General features: G+C 40.9%; 1 protein-coding gene across 2 annotated transcripts; it reads right to left on the minus strand.

Moving 5' to 3' along the window:
- Positions 1 to 3,097: 3,097 nt before the first annotated feature.
- Positions 3,098 to 18,653, minus strand: LOC6606730. Of its 2 annotated transcripts, XM_002031491.2 has the most exons (7): positions 17,698 to 18,653; positions 6,439 to 7,379; positions 4,337 to 4,574; positions 4,024 to 4,238; positions 3,839 to 3,944; positions 3,497 to 3,694; positions 3,098 to 3,426 (listed from the first exon to the last, which is right to left on the minus strand). In XM_002031491.2, exons 1-6 carry the CDS (start codon positions 18,035 to 18,037, stop codon positions 3,543 to 3,545), a joined length of 1,992 nt encoding a protein of 663 aa, XP_002031527.1. In that variant the 5' UTR covers positions 18,038 to 18,653; the 3' UTR covers positions 3,098 to 3,426; positions 3,497 to 3,542. The 2 variants fall into 2 exon arrangements, with proteins under 2 accessions (XP_002031527.1, XP_032576604.1); XM_032720713.1 differs by lacking the exons at positions 3,098 to 3,426; positions 17,698 to 18,653 and adding an exon at positions 16,118 to 16,725 and having other exon boundaries at positions 3,457 to 3,694.
- Between the last annotated feature and the right edge of the window lie 3,949 nt (positions 18,654 to 22,602).

Here is a 22,602-nt window from a genome sequence, read left to right on the forward strand (position 1 = left end):
CTCCCCAGACCGAGAACCCATCCAGTGCCCCACCTTCCGTATCAGATCACCATGCTTTCCATGCCATCCCATCATCGATGCTGCTCAATGCAAATGTTGTTGATAATGATTTGCATTTGCGCGCATTACAGCTAGCCCATTTCAGGAATGGAGAACTGGGCACGGGAGTACAGGCAGAGAAATTGGTAGAAAGTTTAAAAAGGAAACAAAGCTTTAGATAATAAATAAAACGGCGCTAAGGACATGTCTTTATAATATTAGTTACACAATAGATATATATTAGAATATTTCAACTGAAGTTACGCTTAGGTTTTGAACAAAGAAATTGCTTTGTTTAATTTCCTATAATGTTTTTAAAGGTATTTCGAATGGGGTACACAAACTGCTCCAGCATAGAAACCCATTTCAGTTTGCTAATGCGAAATGATTTGAATTCTTTGGACAGAAATTTCTTGTGCAAACGCAATTTATCTTCCTCAAATTGAACTGTTCCAGAGATACGTGTCCGATAAAAGAACTGACGTATATCAAAAGCCGAAACTCAGGAAAACTACGGATTACCCCAACGTTTGGCGAAAAGTAAAGGAGCTTATGCCAACAAGCGAATAACTTACTTTAATAATAATTTGTTGACTTCCACAATTCCCCAGCTATTTGGTTGGTTCAATACAATTATCTAAAGATTTCTTGCCCACTTATTTACTTGGGACTTATTTACTTTTTGGACAAGATTTCGTTGCTTGTGCCTTGTACTTTCAGTTGGCCTTGTTTACTGTTTACAGAAATGCGAAACCTCAAACACAACTACGGTTCAAATAGCCAACCTAAGACAAGAAAAAAGACTTGCGAAACCTAAGTACTCCGAAAACAAGGAATTGTCTCTGCAGAAAAAATATGTTTAACACAGAGCAAGTAACCAAGGAGGGGAACCAAATTCGTGCTGATGGAGCGAAGTGCAAGGTGCGGCAGAAGGCCAACTTTAGACATCAAAGGATCATAAAACGCACTCGCACTTCCCCTTGAAAGGCGGGACCGAAAAGGGTCCTGGTCTCGGAGCAAACCCAATTATCTGGTCTTGGGTCACCACCAGCAGTGGCAGCACAAATTGTTACACGACAAAATGGTCCAGTCTGGAGCAGATGTCATTGGCTGCACTCGCCTCTGTTTCTCATGTAGCCCTTTGGTCATTATGGGGAAAAGATCAGAAAAAATTAAGAACTTCTGGAGGAAAAAAAACGGAATGGTAAAACGCGGTGCAAATTGAAAGTCGTCCAGAAAGAAAGAGGTCATGTTTGAACTTTTTCCCTGTCTTTTTTTTTTAAGGGCCAGAAGTTGGTAAAGAGTGCAAATAGGACATTCAATCTTTTGAAAAGGCAAATATAATTCTCTTTTAACAATTTTAGCATAAACAAATTTGACAGGACTAAGCTTTAACAAAATTTAATTATATTTCATGGCTTAATGAAATCTAGCCGTTCGGCATTCCCAAACGTAAATTTAACGCTCATAAATACTCAACTTTTGTTTTAGCTCGGAAAAATAAAAAGTATCAAATTCTAGCCATTGGCTTTTTCACAGCAATCAAGTTATCCAGATTGGCAGTGTGGGACGGGCTCAGTAATTTGATTGCCATCCGCAGGACGGCTCAAGTGAAAATTCAAATAAAATGCCTTTGGAAATCCAGGCAGCGACTGGCAATGCTTTATCGGATATTGAATACATTTCGCAAGGAGCGAAGGAATTGTATAAGTGTTGGATGAAACTGTCCCTTCAAAGTGTTCACTTTACTTTCACTCTCACTCCATCTCCGTTATGCAGCTTATCTTAAAGTTTTATTTTTATTTTTGGTGTTTCTTGTTGTTCTTCGGGTCTTATTTTTCCAGGATATGGGGGGAGGGAGTGCAAGGACATTTCCAACTGGCTTCATCTTGTTTGACTTTTCCTGCCTTGACGCGGGCCCTGCTGAGTTGTTGGACTTAAGCCAGAGGGGAATCCCCTTTTTCGCCGCCGGCCACCTCCGCCCTGGATCCCAGGCTGTCGTCAGGCGAGTCAGTCATGAGCATCAGCAACATAGTGAAAAATATTTACTGCCTTTCGTCGGCAACCGACTTTGCCCCGTCCCCAATCCCCCTGGCAGGACTCTGTGTTTCTTGAAAATTGCTTCGCTTACGTCCAACCCACTCGCTTGGAGAGAATTTTCCTACTTGACAGGACAACGACAACTTTTACGTGTTGTTTCTTATTTTTACTCCATACTTTTTGTTTGTTTTCTGCTTTTTTTATACCCGTCGTTTTCGGAGAAAAACGGAGATGTGATTTCCGCTGCAATAAAATAGACTGGCTACCTTAAAGGCTTTATGACCCTTGGAATTCGCCAGTTTATGGCTTGTGTTATTTTTATGCACTCTACTTGGCTTTTCCCCTTGGCCAGGCCATGTTTTGCCTTCGTCACTTTGATGCCCCAAACAAGGCCGCCAGTTGGAGTCACTGCCAAATTACCATAAAATATTAAATTATTTATGCATATCCCCATCGAGGAAATTCGTTTGCTGGCTGCTCCTTTTATCGTTCACGTCAACTGGGGGTCAGCAGAAAATGGGTTGTGGTTGGACTTACTTAGGGTTTCTTTTCGACTTAATGTTGTCAAATACTTACAGTTTATAAGAACTAAAGCAATATCAACTAATTTAAAGTGTTTTTTTTTTTCTTTGGGCCTTCCAGAAATTTAAAATATGAAAATAACCCAAAAACAAAGAATCCCTTCATAAAACAAAGCATTATCTCCCTCTTTTTTTTTGAAAAATAAATACCGCATTAAATCTTATTTACGCCAGCTGAAGATAAAACGCAAATAATTTTGAATGCCCACCCACTAAATTAATTTGGTTAGCACCCGCAAAATAACTCATTCGATGCATTTGCGCATTTAGCAGCGAAAGCAGATTTATAGCACCGAATTGTATTTAAATGAAACTTTTTCCATTTTAATCAATAGCTCGCCAGAGAATACTAATACAGCCAATCAATTAGTTAAGCCTGATAATATTCAAAAATGGTTTACCATTCGGATGAACCAAAAACCGAAAGAGAACACAGATTTAAATAAAGTTTCACATGATTTATTGAATGCCTGTTATTTATGATGGATTTTTATGATTCAGTTTTATTATTTTCATTTAATAATATTTCTCTCCGACAATAATCTAATTATTGATTCGATTTCACAACTTGAAATGGGGTCTGCTTAAATTGAATTTTACATTAGATTGAATGCAGTATGGTACGGGAATAATGTGAGACACGCAGACATGAGAGTTATGGCAACGTTTAACCTAATAACAGAACCGTCAATTCAGTTTCGACAGGACTCCAGCTCCTGCTCCTGCTCTGCTCCTGCTCCACCTTCTGCCCCTGTTGTCATCTCCGCTATTTACAAGGCCGCCTTTAATTAATCTCTAACCTAAATTACGTAACTGCAGATGGCGCAAAAGCTTACAAATAATTGGAAGTCGGACGCCACGACCAGGCGTTCAATAGGCGAGTCACGTCTGGGTCGGTGGTGTGTGCATCGCTCCCTGCATCGCCCATAGGAGTCCAAGGATTCCCAGGAGTCCCAGCGTCGAATGGCACGTGCTCCTCCCGCCTTTCGTCGTCCTTGCCGCCGTTGACATGATGGCCGATGCGGAATATTCACCTGTTGGCCATCGCAATTCGTCGCGGTGGCGACAGTTGCGATTAATATGAATCATTCATTTTGCCACACATTCAGGTAGAGGACAGGATGGAATAGGATAGGATATGATGGGTCCAATCCACATCCCGGAGGCTGTTAACTTACCGCTTAGCACGTGCAGGTCCACGGACACGGAGACGCTGTTCGACGGCTGGCACGTATAATTGCCGGAATCCTCCTTGCGCACGAGCGGTATAATTAATGAGCCGATCTGCAATAAATGTTTATGTTCAGTGACACTCAACTAGTTCATCATTAACCGTCGCTCCGCTCGTAAACACCCAACTAACCGTGTTCTGATTATCGCCCACGGTTCCAAATATATTCCGATCTAGCTGCGTGTACCAACCAGTTCGCTCGTCGCTATCGCTTATCTTCTTCTGGCCCCGGAACCAGATAATGTACTTGGGCGGATCCAAGGTGCCCCGTACGATGCAGTGCAGCGCCACCTTGCTGCCCGCCTTCACGAAGCGGCTCTGATCCCCAATCAGCTCAGTCTTGGGTTCTGTAAATAAAAAAAAAAACAATTAAATATATTTCAATGACTAAATGATATTTAACTTGCAAGGGAGCTAAAAATATTATATATTCACAAACACTCACTGACTATCTGCAGGTGGACTTTGGCACTCAGCTTTGGCTCCGTTGCCATCTGACACTCATACCATCCGGCATCGCTTGGCTCCACGTACTTGATCTGCAGGGACCAGGTGTAGTCGTGATTCTCCTGATATATCGATTGGAATCGCTCGTCCGCTATAAAGGTGGTCTCGTCCACGCTGATTATGTGGTTATCGCGCATGCGTACCCATGAAACGGGCTTATCCGACAATCGATGTATCTGAAAATGCAGTAAATTATTACTGGGATAGATACTAGAAATTCTAAAGGGAATAATTCAGGAACCGTTTGCAAATCATCTTAAATATGAGATACTATCTATTTAATATACTATGAATTTAAATTGCTATATCAGTGATTAATTAACTTCAGACCCATGGTGCCCTTTCCCCGAAAATCAGTCAACTATTCAGGCATCAAAGCTCAAGGCAGCCAGCATTTACATAACTATTATTATGTTAATCGCTGCCAATCTGCCGCTAATGAGCTTTCACATTACCCGGATTGCATTCGATGTTGACTAATCCATACATGAATAATTACCCCGGCCCGGCAAACTAATCCGGCCACGTTTGCCTGTCGTTTCGGTGTTAAGTTTCACAAAAAAGGAAGAGCAAAAAATCTGATGGCTCAAACGACGTCAACGGACGTTGAATCTGAGATCCAAGTGAATGTCTGGGGCCCGGAAATGGAAATGAGGTCGGATCTGAAGGCGGATTCTGGGAATGGGGCTGCGCATCTTTGGGCTAAAATATTCTCACAGTTGGCGCTTTGCTTTGGCCCTATTTTCGCAGGGCTCCTGTTTTAGTCCTGATTCTGGCTTCGCTTGTGGTCCGGCACAGATCAGCATAATTTCATTTGCATATCAACAATTCATTCTGTTTACGTTTATTTTTTATGACGTACACAAGCGCCCAGACTCGGGCTTCTATTTGCCATTTACAATTCCGCACATTTTATAAATATATATATATATTCACTTCTTTTAGCCCAGCCTCCTTTCAGAACCTGTTCTTTGGGCTTTGTTAAATTCCATTCACCAGATACCCCTGTATATATGTATATATATATATATATATATAGGGGGGAAAGAAAACACCTCCGAACGCATGTAAATTTGATGTCTGTTGTAGCCGTATGGAAAATACACTGTGCAATATGTATGCATGCAAATAAGTGTTTCGCTTCCTTCTATCCAGCTGTATCTGTATGTGCAAATGTATCTGTATCTGTAACTGCGGATGTGTGAAAGCGTGTCTGTGTGCAATATGTAAATGCTAGTTTTATCTCCGGTCCGTTGAAATTAAAAAGGAATTCTGAAGCAGATGGGGGGACACTGAGCCAGTCAGTCTGTCGCTGGCCTGTCTTCGTTTGGTTTAAGTTTCGAGGAATTCGTAAGTCAGTCAGGGTCGTTTGCCTTGAGTGGTTAAAGTCTTAATGCTCGAACTAAATCCTTAGCTAATTTCTTAAATTCAGCTGGCGGAAATTTCATTTTAAATTATGGCAAAATCTTTGTAAGTATTGGGTTAGAAATAGACAGACGTCCTTGTACATGCATATATTTAAATTGATTTTCTCTAAGCTGTAGAAGTACGATATTTTTCAGTTACCTTTAATGTATGTTTATTCTCCTTTTTTTGTAAAGCTTCCTTAATGGGATAAACCTATAAGCCGCTTAACTGGCTGACTGCTATTTATAACACGTGACATTTAATTCAAATATAATATTCGCAATTAAACGTAATCTCGTAATAAAACCCTTTTTCCCCAGCGAACCTTTAAGGCTTAACCGACTTACGTCACACGATGTTCCGCGACCTACAGGCAAACAAGTCCAACGGATTGTGCTAGACACAACAAAACAGTGCACTGAACAAAAGATTTCCTTAAAGAGGACTTATATTAAATAGGAAAATTAATTTTCAAAACAATTTTTTTTACTGAAACTATATACCCAAATCGGAAAACTAAGTTTGTAACCTTTTTATAACCGTGCAGTAAAGAAGCTCTAAAGGTAAATATTATTAAACTTTCGTAGCACACTTATTTGCACTAGGCCTTTTTCGAGTGCACTTCTCACTCACCTGGCACGGCATGTAGGCGTGGTTTCCCATCTGGGCGGTGATGTTTAGCACGGGCATTGTCAGGTTGCGCCGCACCGTCGACCCCGCCCCCTCGCCGCCATCGCGGTGGGCGGCCAGGTAGGAGTGCTGCTCATTAAACATTTCACGGCGCTGCTCCTCCGGCGACATTGTCACCGCTTCCGAGGATGTTTTGGCGGCCGCTGCCTGGGCAGCCGCCTCTGCCGCCAACTTGGCCGCCTCGGCTGCATCAGCAGCGGCGCGGTAAGCTGGCAAATCCGCGGCCGCGAAAACGGGAAATGGCGGCAGGAAGGTCGGAATGGAGAAGCCCTTGGTCAATGAATCAGCGACACCCGGATGCACCGCATTCGCCATCTTTCCGCTTCGCCCCTCTACGCGCTCAATGGAGTTGTGCACATCCGTTTCCGTTGATGCTGGATAAATTGTTGATATGAGCATCTCTGCTGCGGTCTCTGTTGCTGCTGCTGCTGATGCTGATGCTGATGCTATTGCTGCTGATGTTGCTGCTGCGGCTTGTGTCGCTGCTGATGCTGTCTGCGCTTCTGTTTGCCGTACTGTGGCCTGAGTAGTTAGCCCAATTTGTGCTGACTGGCTGGTTGCTATCGCCTCCCCTGCTCCATCTGCTGATGACATGCTCCGGGCTACGGCCGTGGAGCTCCATGAGCTGGTTGCCTCTGTCGGTGGTGCTGTTTCTGCTATTTCTGCCGTATCTACTGCCTCTGAGGCTGCTGTGGCTGGCTTTTTTGCTGTCGCTAAGTTGCTGGCTGTCGTAATTAGATCGTTTTGTGTTGTCATTGGACTATCTGGCAGAGTGGATCTTGTGGCCGTCGTAAGCTGTCCCTCAGTGCTTTTCCCTCCCCGTGTTAAATCCACTGTATCTGGAGCACTTGCTCCCAGTTCCGGATTGCTGCAGGTGACTACTTCTGTGGAAGAGAAATAAAGCTGAGCACGTTAGTAAACAGCAAGCTTGGGCAAAGCAACTGCTAATTAGAGTGGTTTGTACTTAAAGTTCGTAATATCCAGAAATGGAATTAAATATGTAACTTAGGTTTGTAATATAACATCAAAGAACCCAAGACTTACTTTAATTTGATATTTATATGAAAATATTTAAAGAACAAGAAATGAGTAAATTAAATAAGTGTACTTTAAAATTCTGCTTTTTGTTAGAAGGATACCCAAATTTGTTTTCTTAATTCGTTTGCACGCTTTTGCCTGATATTATGATAATAACAAATATCAAGGATATGCGTACGTTCGCTTGACACGCATTAAGTCCTAAATAAATAAATGTTATAAATGTATTGTGGCGAACATCAAAGCGCTGGGAAATTAAGAAAAATTATTGCAATCGGCTTATGCAAGGTGAATGAATTAAAATTCCGGTAAAACAAATGGGATGCCCCACTCTTTGGATGTGGAAACGATGCCACCCACACTCACACTTCCTGCGGCACATGTACATATTTCGTTTCAGTTAATTTTCAATTACGCTTTTATGCTAATTAAAATCATAAAAATTTGCCGCTTAATGTCACCGCCTGTGGTGGCTTTTATTTCATTTGGCTCTCTGTTTCCTTTTAGCTTTTAATTTTTTTTTTACTTTTTTCCACACATTTTTGCTGCTAAAAGTTGTTTGTTTTTGTAGCTTTTGCTGCCTTTTCCTTTTGCCACTGCCGGTCTCTGTTTCCCTTTTAAACTTTTCCTTTTTATGTTTTCGACTTTGTGCCCTAGAGGAAAATGAAGCATAAAAAATAAATGGTAACTTTAGCAACATAATCATTTCATATACACGTGCATCAAACGTCCTTGGCAGAAGTAACTCAAAGCAACACACCTTTACTTCTGCGCCAGCTAACCAAGTGGCTCTGGTTAATCAAATAAAATGCAACCAAGTTGCAAAAAGTACTTATGTAAATAAATTCATTGTTGCTAACTAAAATCATTGTTGCTCTGTACAAGTGATGTAAAGCCCCATCAATTGGGACAAAACTTTATTAAAAGATTACAAAGCTAATAACTTAAGGCAATAAATTCCCAACAAAGGAAAAAAAAGAGCAGCTTTTCGACTAGGCGAAGGCAACACCACCATTGATTAGCTCAACACAACCACTCAAATAAAGTTATTTTAAGCAACTTTCTACCCCAACACGCTGGCAAGGACATGTTGCCCCAGGACACTCATCCACTAAATTGGGAGGCAGGGCGCAAGTAGGATGAAGTGCAGTTTGAACTTGCCACTCCAAGTCATGGAAAAAGAAACTTTTGGCAAAAATCGCAAAAACGGTGAACACAAAAATTTACATGTCCATCTGTTTGATATCAATATAGCTTCTACACTTAGTTTCATGCTTTAAAAGTTTATTACTATTGCAAACAACTTTGGGGAAATGCCGTCAATTGGAAATTTACCTTGGTAATAATATCGAAGTCACAAAATAAATCAGCATTATTTTTCCTGTCGTATCCCATAAAATCGGAAATATTCGTGAGAGGAAAACGAACTCATTTGCGGTGAACCAACCAACCACCAATGGCAGCCAGTTCAATGGCCAACAAAGGTGGGCCGAGATGAAAGGACTGGGAGTTGGTACTGTTTTCCAGGGCTAAGATATCAGTGGTTTGATAAAATAGAATTTGCATTTTTAAATTATTTCATTTCACGTGCTTGTCAGAGCCTTGATTTAGGTTGAGCAAGAAATTTCAGCCGCTCTCGTTACCTTTCGGCTACCCTGAAATTCTACGTGTCTGGTTGCACACAAAAAAGACAAAAAAAAAAAAAACAGAGAAGAAAGCCAAAAAAAGTGGAAGTAAAAGTGAAAAAAGGGAGTCCACAAGGCAACCGCATAAATTTCCCCACGAAATCATTTCGAACGAATGCGTGTGATTTGGCTGTGTTGATAAGGTCCACCCTGGCCCAAATCCTGGCCCACGGAAAGGTTGCAAGCGAATTTTGGTTAAAATGCAAATTGAAAATTTCACTGCCAGAAAAATAGTAAATTTAAAATCCACTCCAGAGTGGCATACTTTTTCCCCATTTAGTTTGTGTCCGTTTTACTTGGTGTGTCAAGATGGAATATCCCAAAGGGTTTGGAAAAAAGTAAAGCCGGCACGGGTTGCTCAAGGCAGAGTTTGCATTTTCAATTAAAACCGATTTAGCCTGCAATCAAATCGGTTTTGATTTCCCTCAAAGGAATTTGCTTAGTCAAACACAAAAGAGAGAATTTATTTTTGTGGTGCATTGGGTATTTGTAAGTCCTTGTAAGGGGGAGAGAGAGTGCAAAGAAAAAAAAAATAGGAACTATTCCCCCAAAGCCGATTAATTTACTGGGTTTTTGCCGTGTCCTCTGTTTGTTTGGTTTTGCCAGGGAAAAGCGCCTAGTCTCGGCCAAAAGTGTGATCTGGCCATTTATAGCACTTGACGACAGTCAGTCACACATACGAGGCAAAAAGAGTGAAACGTGCAATAACACTCAAACTGTTTTCTTGTTTTCCTCAACCAGAATTGGCCGCTTCCAGGGACAGTGGCCCAAATCCGTACCCCCAAAAGCGTACCACAGCTTGTGTGGGCCCAAAGGGACTTGGAGTTCATATTTAAGCCGGCTTGGACTGGAACGCCAGCGGAATAGTAATGCTCACAAATTAGGATAGTGGCCAGACGCAAAAATTACTGAAATTGGCATACACTCTACCGGTGGCAGACACAAATGGGCAACAAGCATGCTCGCCATGCCCGGCAGTTATGTAAATTCTGGAATTGGTTTAGGCCACTACAAAATGAACAACCATTTTGGACATTAGACCAAAGCTCATCAGCATCCCGAATGTCATCAGAAATGGCGATAGCCAATGACAATGGGTTTACTAAAAAGCAAAAATTAGGCACAAATGATGTGGAAACTTTTATAATTACTAAATTTTTGTGGAAACAGATCTAACACGGCTAATAATAGCACCCTTAGTATGTTCCATTGACAATCGATATCATACGTATTGTTCAGCAAATTTGAAAACACACCTATTTGATGTTCCTGTTTTGGACAACTCAATTAATCCTAGCCAAAGCCAATACCTATTCTTGGGCACCTGTATTCAAATGTCATCAAAAATTTAAAAGTATAGTGTTTATTTCGAGCTGAGCCTGAGGCGTGTGTGCTTTCTCCCACAAAAGCCATTCGAACAACGTTTCCATTTTAATGGCCTCAAAAGTGAGTAAGCCCACTGTGCCATGTGCCATGTTTCACTTTGTATGCTGCAGCCCTGGTTGGCCAATGACGCAGTCACCTGGAGGATGATGGACTGGGATTGGGGCAGGGGCAGGGATTCTGTCCAGACTGGCCCATATGGTGTACTCGTTCTGCCACTGTGACCCCTTAGTTAATATTTCATGGATTTTGCCTTTTATGCTGCAGGCTAAAGAGAAAGATAGAGGATGATAAAGGAAGCGCATAAAAAATGATTAGATTTTGTTGGAAGCACATTTCTTTTTTTTGCCTTCAGTATCGATTAACTTGCAAGGGGAGAAAAACTGAAATTTAATTAGTCTTAAAATATTTATTGCGTAAAAAGAGCTTGCAAGTTGTTTGCATTACTTTATGGCCCAGCGACTTCTTAATTAGAAAAAAAGTTATTGGACGTCAGCAAATATTTGCGAAAAAAAGAACCAAAAATAAAAGTAGTGGTTCAAACTTATAAATTATATAAACATAATAGTCTTAGAAGAAATATTATTTTTATGTTGACACAAATTTCCATATTCGGTCTTTATAGCACCAAAAGTGCTTGCAACCTCTTTATCTCCTATTTTATAATTCAAGGCACTTTCAACTTTTCGTCTCGCCAAAGGTCAAGAGGTCTTAATCTGCGCAATCTTCGTGGCACGTGCATCATTAGCGTGGCATCAGGACAGTCAGGATGCTCCGGAAATTCGCATCAGCTGCGGGTCTTCATTTTTCATGTAATTATAAAAAATATGCGTGGGCCCACGAGCCGAAAACACACGCAGTAATTACATGTCCAATAAAAATTCATGGTTGTTTGGAAGGACAAAATGGCGGCGGCCGTAATTAAAACGCCAAGCGCTTGTGGCCAAAAGAAGACGGAGAGCCACTTGACTCTTGGCCATCTGAAGCTCATCCGCACCTGTAACGCCATCCGCATCCTGCCCGCATCCGCCAACGCTGGTGTTTATGAGGAAAAGCCAGCAAACGGAGCAGCAGAGCAGCGGAGCAAACAGGAGCCACCGACACACATTCTCGCATAAACCAGAAAAAAAAAACTTTTCACCGGGGAGCACTTAGGATTATAGCCGCCTCGAGTGCACATAAAACACGAGCCCGAGGACTCAGATTGCTGCATCTATCTAACTCATGAGTAACTTCGGTGTGGGTAGAGATTCTTGTCCAGGGCATGGGCATGGGCATGGGCATGGGCCTGGTCCTAATAGTTGTGTCGCCAGATTTGTGTTGCTCCAGCTGCGGGCTGGCAATCTTAATGAGTCCCCTTTGGGGGCCGACAAGCAATTAAAGTTCAAATGAGCCAAATTACAAGCTGGGAGACACATCAAATGGTGGGCCTTGGGGATGTATATGTTTAAACGGAAAAGAACTTCCGAGGAGAGGGTGAAAAAATAGGAAATCGCGCACCACTTCAAAGGATATCACATTAAGTTAAATTGAAGTTTCAAAATGACTAATTGGATAACTTTGACTCTTGCTCAAGAAACTTCTATGCCGCCTGTTACCCAATCAATTATTTATTTTAATTTTTTCAAAAGATCTTATATCAATATTGCAGCCAGAGCATGTGTACAGCATGCACCATATTAACAAAGGCGCAATGCTCAAAAGGTTGACATAATTAATTACAGATACTCTTAAAAAAACTGCATTTGGCATTCACTTAGTCGCTGGGCTCTAGTAAAATATATATATAAATAAAAGGAAAACGTAGCGTCAGCCTGGCCATTAAGAACTTTACTTTAGCGAAAGGCTAACAACACGCAACGCGCACCCGGCAACGTGCCACATACAACAGTGCGTATACGCAACTGGGCAATGCTCCGATTTCAATTTACTGCGAAACTGAAACTGAAATGAACCTCAAAGGAAAGACAACGGGCAGGAGAGCCGCTGCTTTCTTTGCTCTCTTACTTTTTGGGCCGTTTGTTGGGAACACGTAGACCGGCGAACACGATGCCATAAAAATAAATTGAGCCAGGACAGGTCACACAGTCAACGAGAAAACTGGGTGTGCCGACAAAGAGACAGAGACGAAGGGGGGTCTGGAAAAGGACATATTGAACACCCCAGAGCTGCAGAACCCCCTCGCTGTTCGGTTGTTGTATAATTTTCACAGTGACACCCAACATATGTTTCAGTTTTGAATGAATCCTCGGATAATGGTGGCACAGAGCAATTTCACACTAAACACAAACATTTCCCCCACCTTCGTGCCGGCGAAAGCCACTCGAATATCAGAATGCCATGGAATATGGCAGCTTTCACCCACTCAAAGCACCCACACTCATGCAAATGTATCTTTAATGCGTAGACAGCGTTTCTGTTTGCCGACACACACACAGATACTTTCCATAAGATTTCATGCCTGCTATGTATGTGCTTGAGCTATTTATTTTTTTATTTATATTATGAGCATTGGCATTCGGTAATTGTTTATTGATCGATTTGATAAATGCCACTTTAAATACAATTCTCGACCCCTCGTTTGATTTTTTACTCAAATATTTATGGGAACACCAAGCACTTGTGATCAAATGTCATCGCAATATGCATAAAAATAAATAATTTATGATACAAACGGTTCAAGCTGATGAAGATGAATCAGTGGGGTTGTGGGTCTGTTAAGTGAGCTGTGGTGAATGGAAAAATCCTTTAGGGAAATTAAAAGCAAAAAAAAGTCGGATATCTCAGTTTGCTTGGCTTTTTGGCGGGTGAGGGATGAATTTGAATAACAATGTGTTCTAAAAAAAATACGACTGGGTGGGGGATGTTTTAAAAATTGCAAAATCTAATTTTGGTTGAATTTAAAATGGATGAAGAGTTTACCAGGAATATGGCAGAATGATTTTTATGAATAACATTTATTTAATTTGCAGAGGTAACTGATACAAATAAGGAATATTAGCTAATATTATATATTATATATTATGAGCTTAAAGTAAAATATTTAATAAATGTATATACAATTCTTGTTTCTAACATAATTTGCTTTCATTAAAGAGATGGTTCATTCGGTGTCTGCACTTTGTGCTTTTGGCTTCAATAAATCAAGGAAAATAATTATGCGAAATCTCAACATCATAGAAATATAAGACTTTTGCGTTATCTAGTTTATTTTTATGGCTTTCTTGGTAAATATTTAGCTCTAACTGTAGAAAAGAGAAGCTGGTGGGGGCGAAAAAGCTATAAATAAGTTGCCAAATGTTGACCAGAAATGAAATAATTTTTCAGAGAGCCTCCTGCCAGGATATGGTATGTATCCCCCTCCATTCTGGAGACCCCATGCTGCGATCCATAAATTACCACAAAGAAGCCTCTTGGGCCCTTTGCTTTGTATATCCTTTTTTATTTCTTCGGCGGTTTGTCTTGTTCTTTTCACACTTCGGCAAGGAATAAAGACAAGGCTCGTTGACTGCCGCTGCACTTTGTCATTTGTGGGTTATTTCTCGCTAGGTCTTTGTCGCCCGTTCACTGCCCCGTTCAGCTCCTTTGTGCCCCTTTCCGGCTTAATCCCCTTTAACCTCGCCCCACTGCTATTCTCCGAGCAATTAAATGGCCCATATACACACACTTGTTGTTGTCTTTGATTGCCCAAAGCGTCGACGCAGCTGCAGCTGCCTCTGACCCCTGACCCTCTGAATAATTTAAGCTCACATTTTGCGAGCCAAAAGCGCATCAAGGCCATTCGGCTTACATTGTGAGCGTGATTGTGTGTCTGTGAACAGGAAATTGTTAGTTGCATGGCGAATGAGAAACAGTGGGCCGAATTGCGAACGGAAAAGAACTGATTTTCTTTTTTGGGAAGTCAATTGCAAGTGGCAACAAAGTGCATCTTTGTTGAAAGCATAAAATATGTACAACTACTTTCAATTATTATTGCTTTGCAACACCGAAATAAGGAACAAGTATTTGTAGAACACTTGTTTACAAATAAAATTAAATTTTCAGTACTAGATTAAAACAGAATTTTCATTGTTTTAAACGCATAAGAATGATTACATCAACCAAAGTGATTTTGCATATACAACAAGCAGAAATTGATATGTAATTGTTTCAAGAACATGACCACCTATATTTGTCAGGAATCTTATTCAGTGTTATTTACATTCCCAATAAGACATTTCAACCGAAGTGCACCTTAAAACATGCGAGTTTGTTGAAAATTCGCGATGTTCCCGGGCATCCAATAAACCCATCTGGCATACATTGTTCCACCGTAGGACAATTTGTTGACCTGCGGCACTGTCATGTGCCTTGCCCAACTTTGCTTGTGTTACAATATTTTCCGTCATCACAGGACCTGCCGAGGCTGAGGTCAACTGGCAATGTGTGTGTGTGTGTGTGTTCTGCCGCCTAAGGGATGCTGCTGTTGCTGATGTTGTTGTTTGGGTCTCTCCGCAAACCCATTTATAATTTATGAAGGTAAGCAAACACTTTTGGCCCTCGCAACGACGACCGCACACACGACACTGCACGACAGGACTGGAGGACATGACATCACGACCCCATAGAGCAGCCTTAAAGGATTCTGGCCGTTTGGCCAGGTGTAACAGTGAGAAGACGGGGGCGATCAGGAAGGAAAGGTCGGCCCAAGTCAACCTGTAGGCCGCTTTGATTCGAGGCCCAACGACTTTGCAGGCACATTCCCAAAATTAGCAGGGATCCAGGCACTATGTAAGCAAACCAGAAAAAAACCATTGAACAATCCACAGAATCCCACAGAAATTTTCAAAAAATCTGAATGGGGATTTCGAGAGAACAAAAGCCGGTAGGGTAGCAAGACCAACTTTGGCCGCATTATAATTTTGAATGTTTCGGGGCTCGGAGTTTGAGTTGGCTTGCATATGCTTTTGTTGGCCCATTCTGCATTTTGGCATAACGAGTTGCACTCACAACTTTCCAAAAGCGCATTTTGTTAAGAGTTGTAATAAAGGGACAGAAGGGCAGCTCAGTGGGGAAATCGTATAAGGGATTTAGAAAGGGGTAAGTCAACACAGCTGTAAACGTGTTTATTAAACATTTTTTGGCAAGTTTTCAATTTTGTTAATATTTTTGTGGGGCTGCAGAGCCAAAGGAGCAACGTAGAGCTATACGAAGGGGTATAGTTTATTGTTTTATTTTTGCCTCCATTATTGGGCAGTCGACAGAATGAGAAGCTGCTTTTGAAGAGCAATGATGTTAAGGACCTTATGGAACTATTTTTTTTTTTTAGTTTGCGAAACGGTCGTGGGCCATTTTGAAACTTTTTCACTTATAAGAGGTGCGGATATTTGTTTTAAAGTTTAAAAACGTGTTTTTTATTTCAACATTTTTGTGGTAAAAAATAACATATTTTATATACATCCGATTTGGACCTGAAAACGGGATTCGTTGGTTTAAAATTAGCAAACCATTTAAGTTTAATAATACTAAAAATTTACCTTCTTTGACAGCTGGTACTGATATCGGTCGTTTTTCGCTTTTTTTTACTGACGTCGAACTTCTGGATTTAACACTTCGGATTTAACACTGGAATTTTACATTTCCGTTTTCTACGTGACTTCTCTTGATTTACAAAATTAAACACCATAGCCTCTTCTTCGTCGGAATATGTCAAAACCTCAAAAGAATCGAGTTTATTATCAAGCAACGTCTCATCCTGTCGGCATTTTCTGATCCGATCTACAAGATTTTTTGAACATTTCCGCACTTTTGTTTTTTTTTTTACTGATTTTATCAGATAGAATCGGTGCCCACACTTCAGAATATGTCCTTTATTTATGGCAAGTCGCATTGCAACATCTACGCCGCACTTTATATGCATTTTTGCAACTTTAAGCTTAAAGGCTACGTCTTCCAAAATTTCTCGGTAAGTCATTGGGCACTTCTTTTCTTTAAGAACTTCCATAATCAACGCACCAAATGGAGCACATGCCATTTTAAAAAAGGGCTTACAAGGAATTTATATCAGTTGACTTTAACAAATTTTGACTTTATATTCTGGTAAAGCAATAAATTCTAATGGCATTGAAACACTTGCTTACTTGTGAAAGTTAGGTAGAATAAAATAAATTACAAACAAGGCTAGATTGTAATACAAAATTAAATGCTGATTGCAAATTTAGAAACTGTTATGATCTTAAGCTCTCAATTTTTTCAAGTACATATATCTAGTTTGGATAAAAATGATACTATCGATATAATTTTCATATTTCTACTTCATCTTCAGGTGCTTATTACGCGTCAGAATAAATTATATTAAGATATCTTAATTACGTGGGAAATTCGAATTAAATTATTTATTAAATGGAATTACCAGAAGAACCTCTATGCAAGGAATAGCTGCGCAATGCCGCAAAACTTTTTGTCATCTTTTATGTGCTATTGTTTTCCCATTTCGCTACCCCCGTGGCTTCTTCTAATCTAATTTCGGCATATCAAATGAAACAACGGGAAGCTCAGCCCCCAGCTCCATCCTCCGTGATTTCCAAGAACGACAATTGCCTTGTTTCCACTCCCCCTGCTGATCCAGAACTACTAAAACAATTTGCCAGCAGCTATTCCGCGTCTTGGGATCCGCTTACGAGGACAATTATCCATGTGTGTGTTGCCAAGTGCGCATAAGATTTTTCACCCGGTACCCGAATAAATAAGGAAACGAGGAGTTGGAGATACTTATCCTGTTAAACTGGCAGAACAACAGTAGAGCATAATGCAGTGAAAGGATGTCGCTGTTTTGCTAGTTCTGCGAGGCATGATTTAAGGTTTAAATAAGATAATGCATTTAGAAAGATATGTTAAAACTGCATTTTCCTGATTTGATACCGTTGTAAAGAGAGGGATAACTGGTTTAACACTAAGGAGTATCAAATCCTAAAGGGTATCCCACCCGTTCATAGCACTCCTTCCCCATTTTACTGTGTGTCGGAGTGTGCGACGTGAATGTGTTAAATTAAATCAAAAATGTATGAAAGTCACACGCACACGTAAGGAGTGAGGGAAACCCCCCAGCTGTACTTACGTATCCCAAAGCCGAGAGCTGGAAGGACCAAAAGGACGAAGCTGATGCGCAGCCAAGACGCTGGTGGGGATGTGTGGAAAAATCGGCGACACCACGGCGCTCCTACTCCTGCTCGTTCTGCTCGTCCTGCCACTGTCATCTCGGTTGTCAACGTGGCTGGCCGGGTCCTGGTTCTGCTGATTCCGGTTCTTCGACTGGTGCTGCTCCAGCTACTGCTGCTCTTCTGGCTCCAGTCCTGCGTGGCAGTCCCAGTGGCCCAGTTCCTGGCTGCAATGACACTTACAGCGCCTTTTGTGCGCTCATTGTCCGCCTGCCTCCAATTGGGACTCGTTTGCGGCATCGAATCTGGCTTCTCGTGCTCCTTGGGACCAAGACCAGGGCTAGGACCAGGACAGACAGGATCTGCTGATTGCACTGCGCCGTCTTGGCTGGCAAACTTTGTCGCATTCTCTGCTCCGTTCTCGAAATCCCAGCCGAAGTCTCAGATAAATAGGTTTATTGAATTAATACACTTGGGGATGGCTTGGGTCCTGGCTTGCCTCCATTTGGGTTCTATCTAATGTCTATACTGTTTCATTTTATTTTATTTCATTTGATTTTATTTCTAGTTTTCGACAAAAAATTGCAACTCTTCTTTATGGGTCGGCCACAAGTTTTTCGATGCGTTTTCTCAAGCGTTTTTCCTGCAAACCCATTGTTGGCTTCCTCGGTCTCTGCACTCGTTTTGCACAATTTTTGTGTTGCTTGATTTATATATTTATTTAAGTGTTTTCGCCTTTGTTGAGTGGCAAACTTTTATTGGCGATGCAGTGGCACCAACATAGACAAATAAACTGGCATCGGAACTTGACTTTATTCCAGGGTAATCCAATTTGTTTATTTAGCTTTTTGGTCTCTTCCAAAACTTATCTTGTTGAACAGCACAAATCCGTTTAATCCCTAATAAATACATTTACCTAAAATGTTGTTTTCATACGATTTTATTGTGATTACAGCAGTGGTTTTGGAATACCATTTAATTGAGTTGTAAAAGCACAAGAAGAATTAAATTTAACCTTACCATTAAGAATGGTATTTTTTAAAAATTTAATCTGAGCAGAATAAACACTTCTGCATGGTAACAAAACTTTTTAAAACATATTTCTACATCTTGCACTTTTACTTCAACAGCTCAATCAATGAAAAAGTCAAGTGCTCGAACTTGCCAAGAAATATAAATCAACTTATTTCCACTTAAACTTTCATAATCGTTTTGCAATTAATTACATAGAATTTCCTTTTCCTTGGTTCTCGGCTCACTTTCTTAAAAGTTAATAACTTGCACGGCTTTCATGCAGAACTATCACACAATGTTCTCGATGACTAATGGGCAAAACTTTTCGCACAAAAAAAAACCCTAAAAACTTCGACCATTTATAGTGTTTAACAAGTTTCACATTGCCTTTCGATGGGCTTTCTTTGAGTTTTAGGTCGGCGGTAAAAGGTAACAATGGGCATATGGCCGGGCTCTAAACGAATTGTGTGCAGCTCCTTGGCTGGCTTATATTTAATGATTTAACACGTGAGAAAACATTTACACTTCAGTAACAATTTATCGCATAATCCGACTTGAGAATATTTTTTATTTCGCCCTCCTTGGCATTATTCTTCCTGCCCAAAATGATGCACAATAATCCCTTTTTTTACGTTACGCGTCCTTGGAGAAATCCTCTGTTTTCTTCGGCCCTGTTTTTGGTCCTCGGTCTCGTAGTTCAGCGCGGCGTTCTAATATCCATTTGCATAAGGCGGGAGCAAACAAATTTTAAAAGTGATTTCGGCAAAAGACACTCGGCACTGCAGGACACGGGACACGGGACACAGGACACCCAAGAGGACATCAAGTGGTTTAACTTTGTCTTAATTCTTCTTTTCTTTCTTTGCCACTTTCCATTAACTTTTTTCTTCGTTTCTGTTGTCACATTTTTTTTTCCTGACTCCCGCTCCTTCAGCACAAGTCCTTTTCAGATATAAACGCGTAAAATTGACTTCTGGTTGCGGTTTCGTTTGCGGTCTGGGTTTCCTTCCACCATCCGAGTCACGTCCGCGCGAACCGGATTCAAATTTTCGACTGAGTCGCGTTCGAGCGACGCCATCCCACTTCCCATCGAGTTCTTAACATTCCGAGGCGGATAGTGCCGATTCCACAGCCATTCCGTCGAGCGTTCCCCATCGGTTTCTCCTCCGTTTCATGTGGCATACCGGTTCGTTTCCAACTTCCCCAGCTTTGTGCCGTTCACATCCCTCGGGTTGCACTGAATTTTCGGAATCGAACCGTCGGGATATTTGCCGGCTGTTTGTCCGCGCCTGCGCGCTAATAATGCTTTTGGCAACAGAAGATTGAAGATTCATTTTTGATTCAGCGGATGCCATTTGTAGATGACCAACAAAACACTTGTTTCCGCCGGGCAAATGCCTATTTTAGTCGCACATGAATATCAATTGGCTCGCTCAACGCCACCAAAAATCGACCACGATGTGAAATATGAATTGACGCCTCTTAAAAATGGTATAAAGATTGATACATGGAATATATAAATCTCATAGCTATTCTTTTGTAAAATGAAAGATTTTAAGAGTTAGCAGTTTGTAACCGACCTAAAATATAATATATATTTTATATATTTATTGTATATTATTATATTCCCTCTTAAACCGAGTTTTAGCTTCATTTTGACATTAATCTAAGCTGAAATATACTCATCCTCTAAGGTTAAAGTCACGAGTCAACCAACAAATAATTGGAGTCGTGCAAATGGTGACCCCGTAAATCACGGTGGTGACCGCGTTGGCACTCGGTCACTAAATTAGCTCGGTGTCTGTTGAAAAATCATCGCCTTTAGTGGCCGGAATTTACTGCCCCGGCAAAGACATATCTGTGGTCTCGGCTATTGTGCGACAATATGCCATTATGTAGGAGGGAGTGGGCCAATATGCGCGGCTTGATGAACGACGGCCTAGGACTAAGTATAATCTGGTGTGCTTTGTTGTCAAAGAGCAAGTAACAAATAAATATTATTGAACTTTTAAGTCCCCAGGGGGCGGTGGCCTGCAGGCAATTGACGCCCCAGTGCGATAACAGAGCCAGCGGGCAGATAGGGTGCTGAATATCCTCACACAGGACCAACATAAATTCCTGTTCAGTTCAATTTATTGTGTATTGACACAGCTTACGGAGAAACAAATAAAAATGTTTTCGAAAGTGCGGGTGCGCTTGTTGCCAAAGTCCATCCCCCCCATCCTTCCCTGCGCTGCGTAGAGGACTCCTCGCAAAGGCTCCAGGAATGCGGACGAGTTCCCCTCGGCTACTTTCGGCGCCCTGCCATTGGTCCTCGAAGTCAGGGACCTCGTTGGCATCCATTCTTATTACCTCTTTGTTGTGTTTACACGCCATTTGTGGTATTTCACTCACTTCCACTTCCATGTGGCTCACCTCGTCTCGCCCGCAGCAAAAGATCCTGCGGCGGAAGGTGTCGGGCGGGATGCGGGCCAAAGGCTAAGGGGCTGGCTGGCTGTCGTAAAAGTATATTTGAAATGCAAATGCCGGCGGGCCTTAAAATGCTCAACTTCTGGCTCACAAAATAATCAAAATATACTTTATGTCGCCTTTGAGCCAGTGAAAACAGTGAACAGTTGCGCCAGTTATCGCAGCCAAAAGCCAGGCAACAAAAAACCAAAAGCTGCTAAAAGCCCATCAATCGAGTTGTGAAATAAAACAAAAGATTAAATTTGTAATATGCAGTAAAGCGACTTCATAGTACTCTTAAAAATATATAATATTACTAAAGCATTTTTTGGCACACATCATTTTCCATTTCTGGCCATTCTTTCTACGGTTTCTTTCTTATAACAAAATATTTTATATTTTGGGCCTTTAAACTATAATTCATTGTTTAACAAGGTTAAATAAATCAAAACTTAAAATAAATATTAATTATTCAGTACATTTTTGATGGTCTGTGGGAATTGCTCTTCCCAAACAGAAAACTTTTTCTTTATCACAATCTGCTGGCTTTGTATTAGCTAAACATTGCGCAGCTGTTAACACCAAATAATGGTTACAATTTGTGTGGTTCTGTGTGTGTGTATTTGGGAGTGTGTTTTGCGCTTTTTACAAAGGTCGTAAATAAATTAATATGTTTTGTTGAAGAACTAAATTTAAACAAACATCATTTCTCTTGGGGCAGGAACTTGAACTCAAAAATTGGTTTGCTCATTTTGGGGAGTGAATCTCGAGTCGCACGCCTGTCAATATATTTCAATATCTACATTATGATTGCTTTTCTCAATTTTTTCAGATTTCTTCAGACTTCAATTTTCCCTGCGAATGCATATAAATATATATTTTCCTTTGTCCATATCCTTGTTCGTTTTGGAAGGGTGCCCAAACTCTGCTCACTCCGAATATGCGAATTTTCAATGACATGCTAGACAAATTTCTGATAGACGTACAAGAAAGCATACACGCATACACATATGGGAAAATCTGGTTTGATTTTATTCTACCAGTACAAGGGAAAATGCATCTACGATATTAAATATTTGTCAAGGAAAACTATTGAAGAGCCAAGGAGATGGTCTGGAAAATACCAATATGCATAATGTTGTGACAATTTATTAGCAATTTATGCACTTAGGCCAAACAAGTTATAATCGCAGCGTGTCCTATTAACAGGAAACCAAACGATAATGCAAATTATAATTTTGTTATTATTGAAACGGATGTGACAGCCTGAGGCTCGCAAGTGTTAACTCTGTTAGAAAACTTCATGTAAATTTAAATTTTAAAGAATTGAATGACAAAACAGCAATGGAAGACAAATAAAACCAATATTCGGAAATAGATAAACATCAACTGCAACCTAGAGA

The sequence above is a fragment of the Drosophila sechellia genome, chromosome 3R (genome assembly GCF_004382195.2).
Source record: "Drosophila sechellia strain sech25 chromosome 3R, ASM438219v1, whole genome shotgun sequence".
NCBI lineage: Eukaryota > Metazoa > Arthropoda > Insecta > Diptera > Drosophilidae > Drosophila > Drosophila sechellia.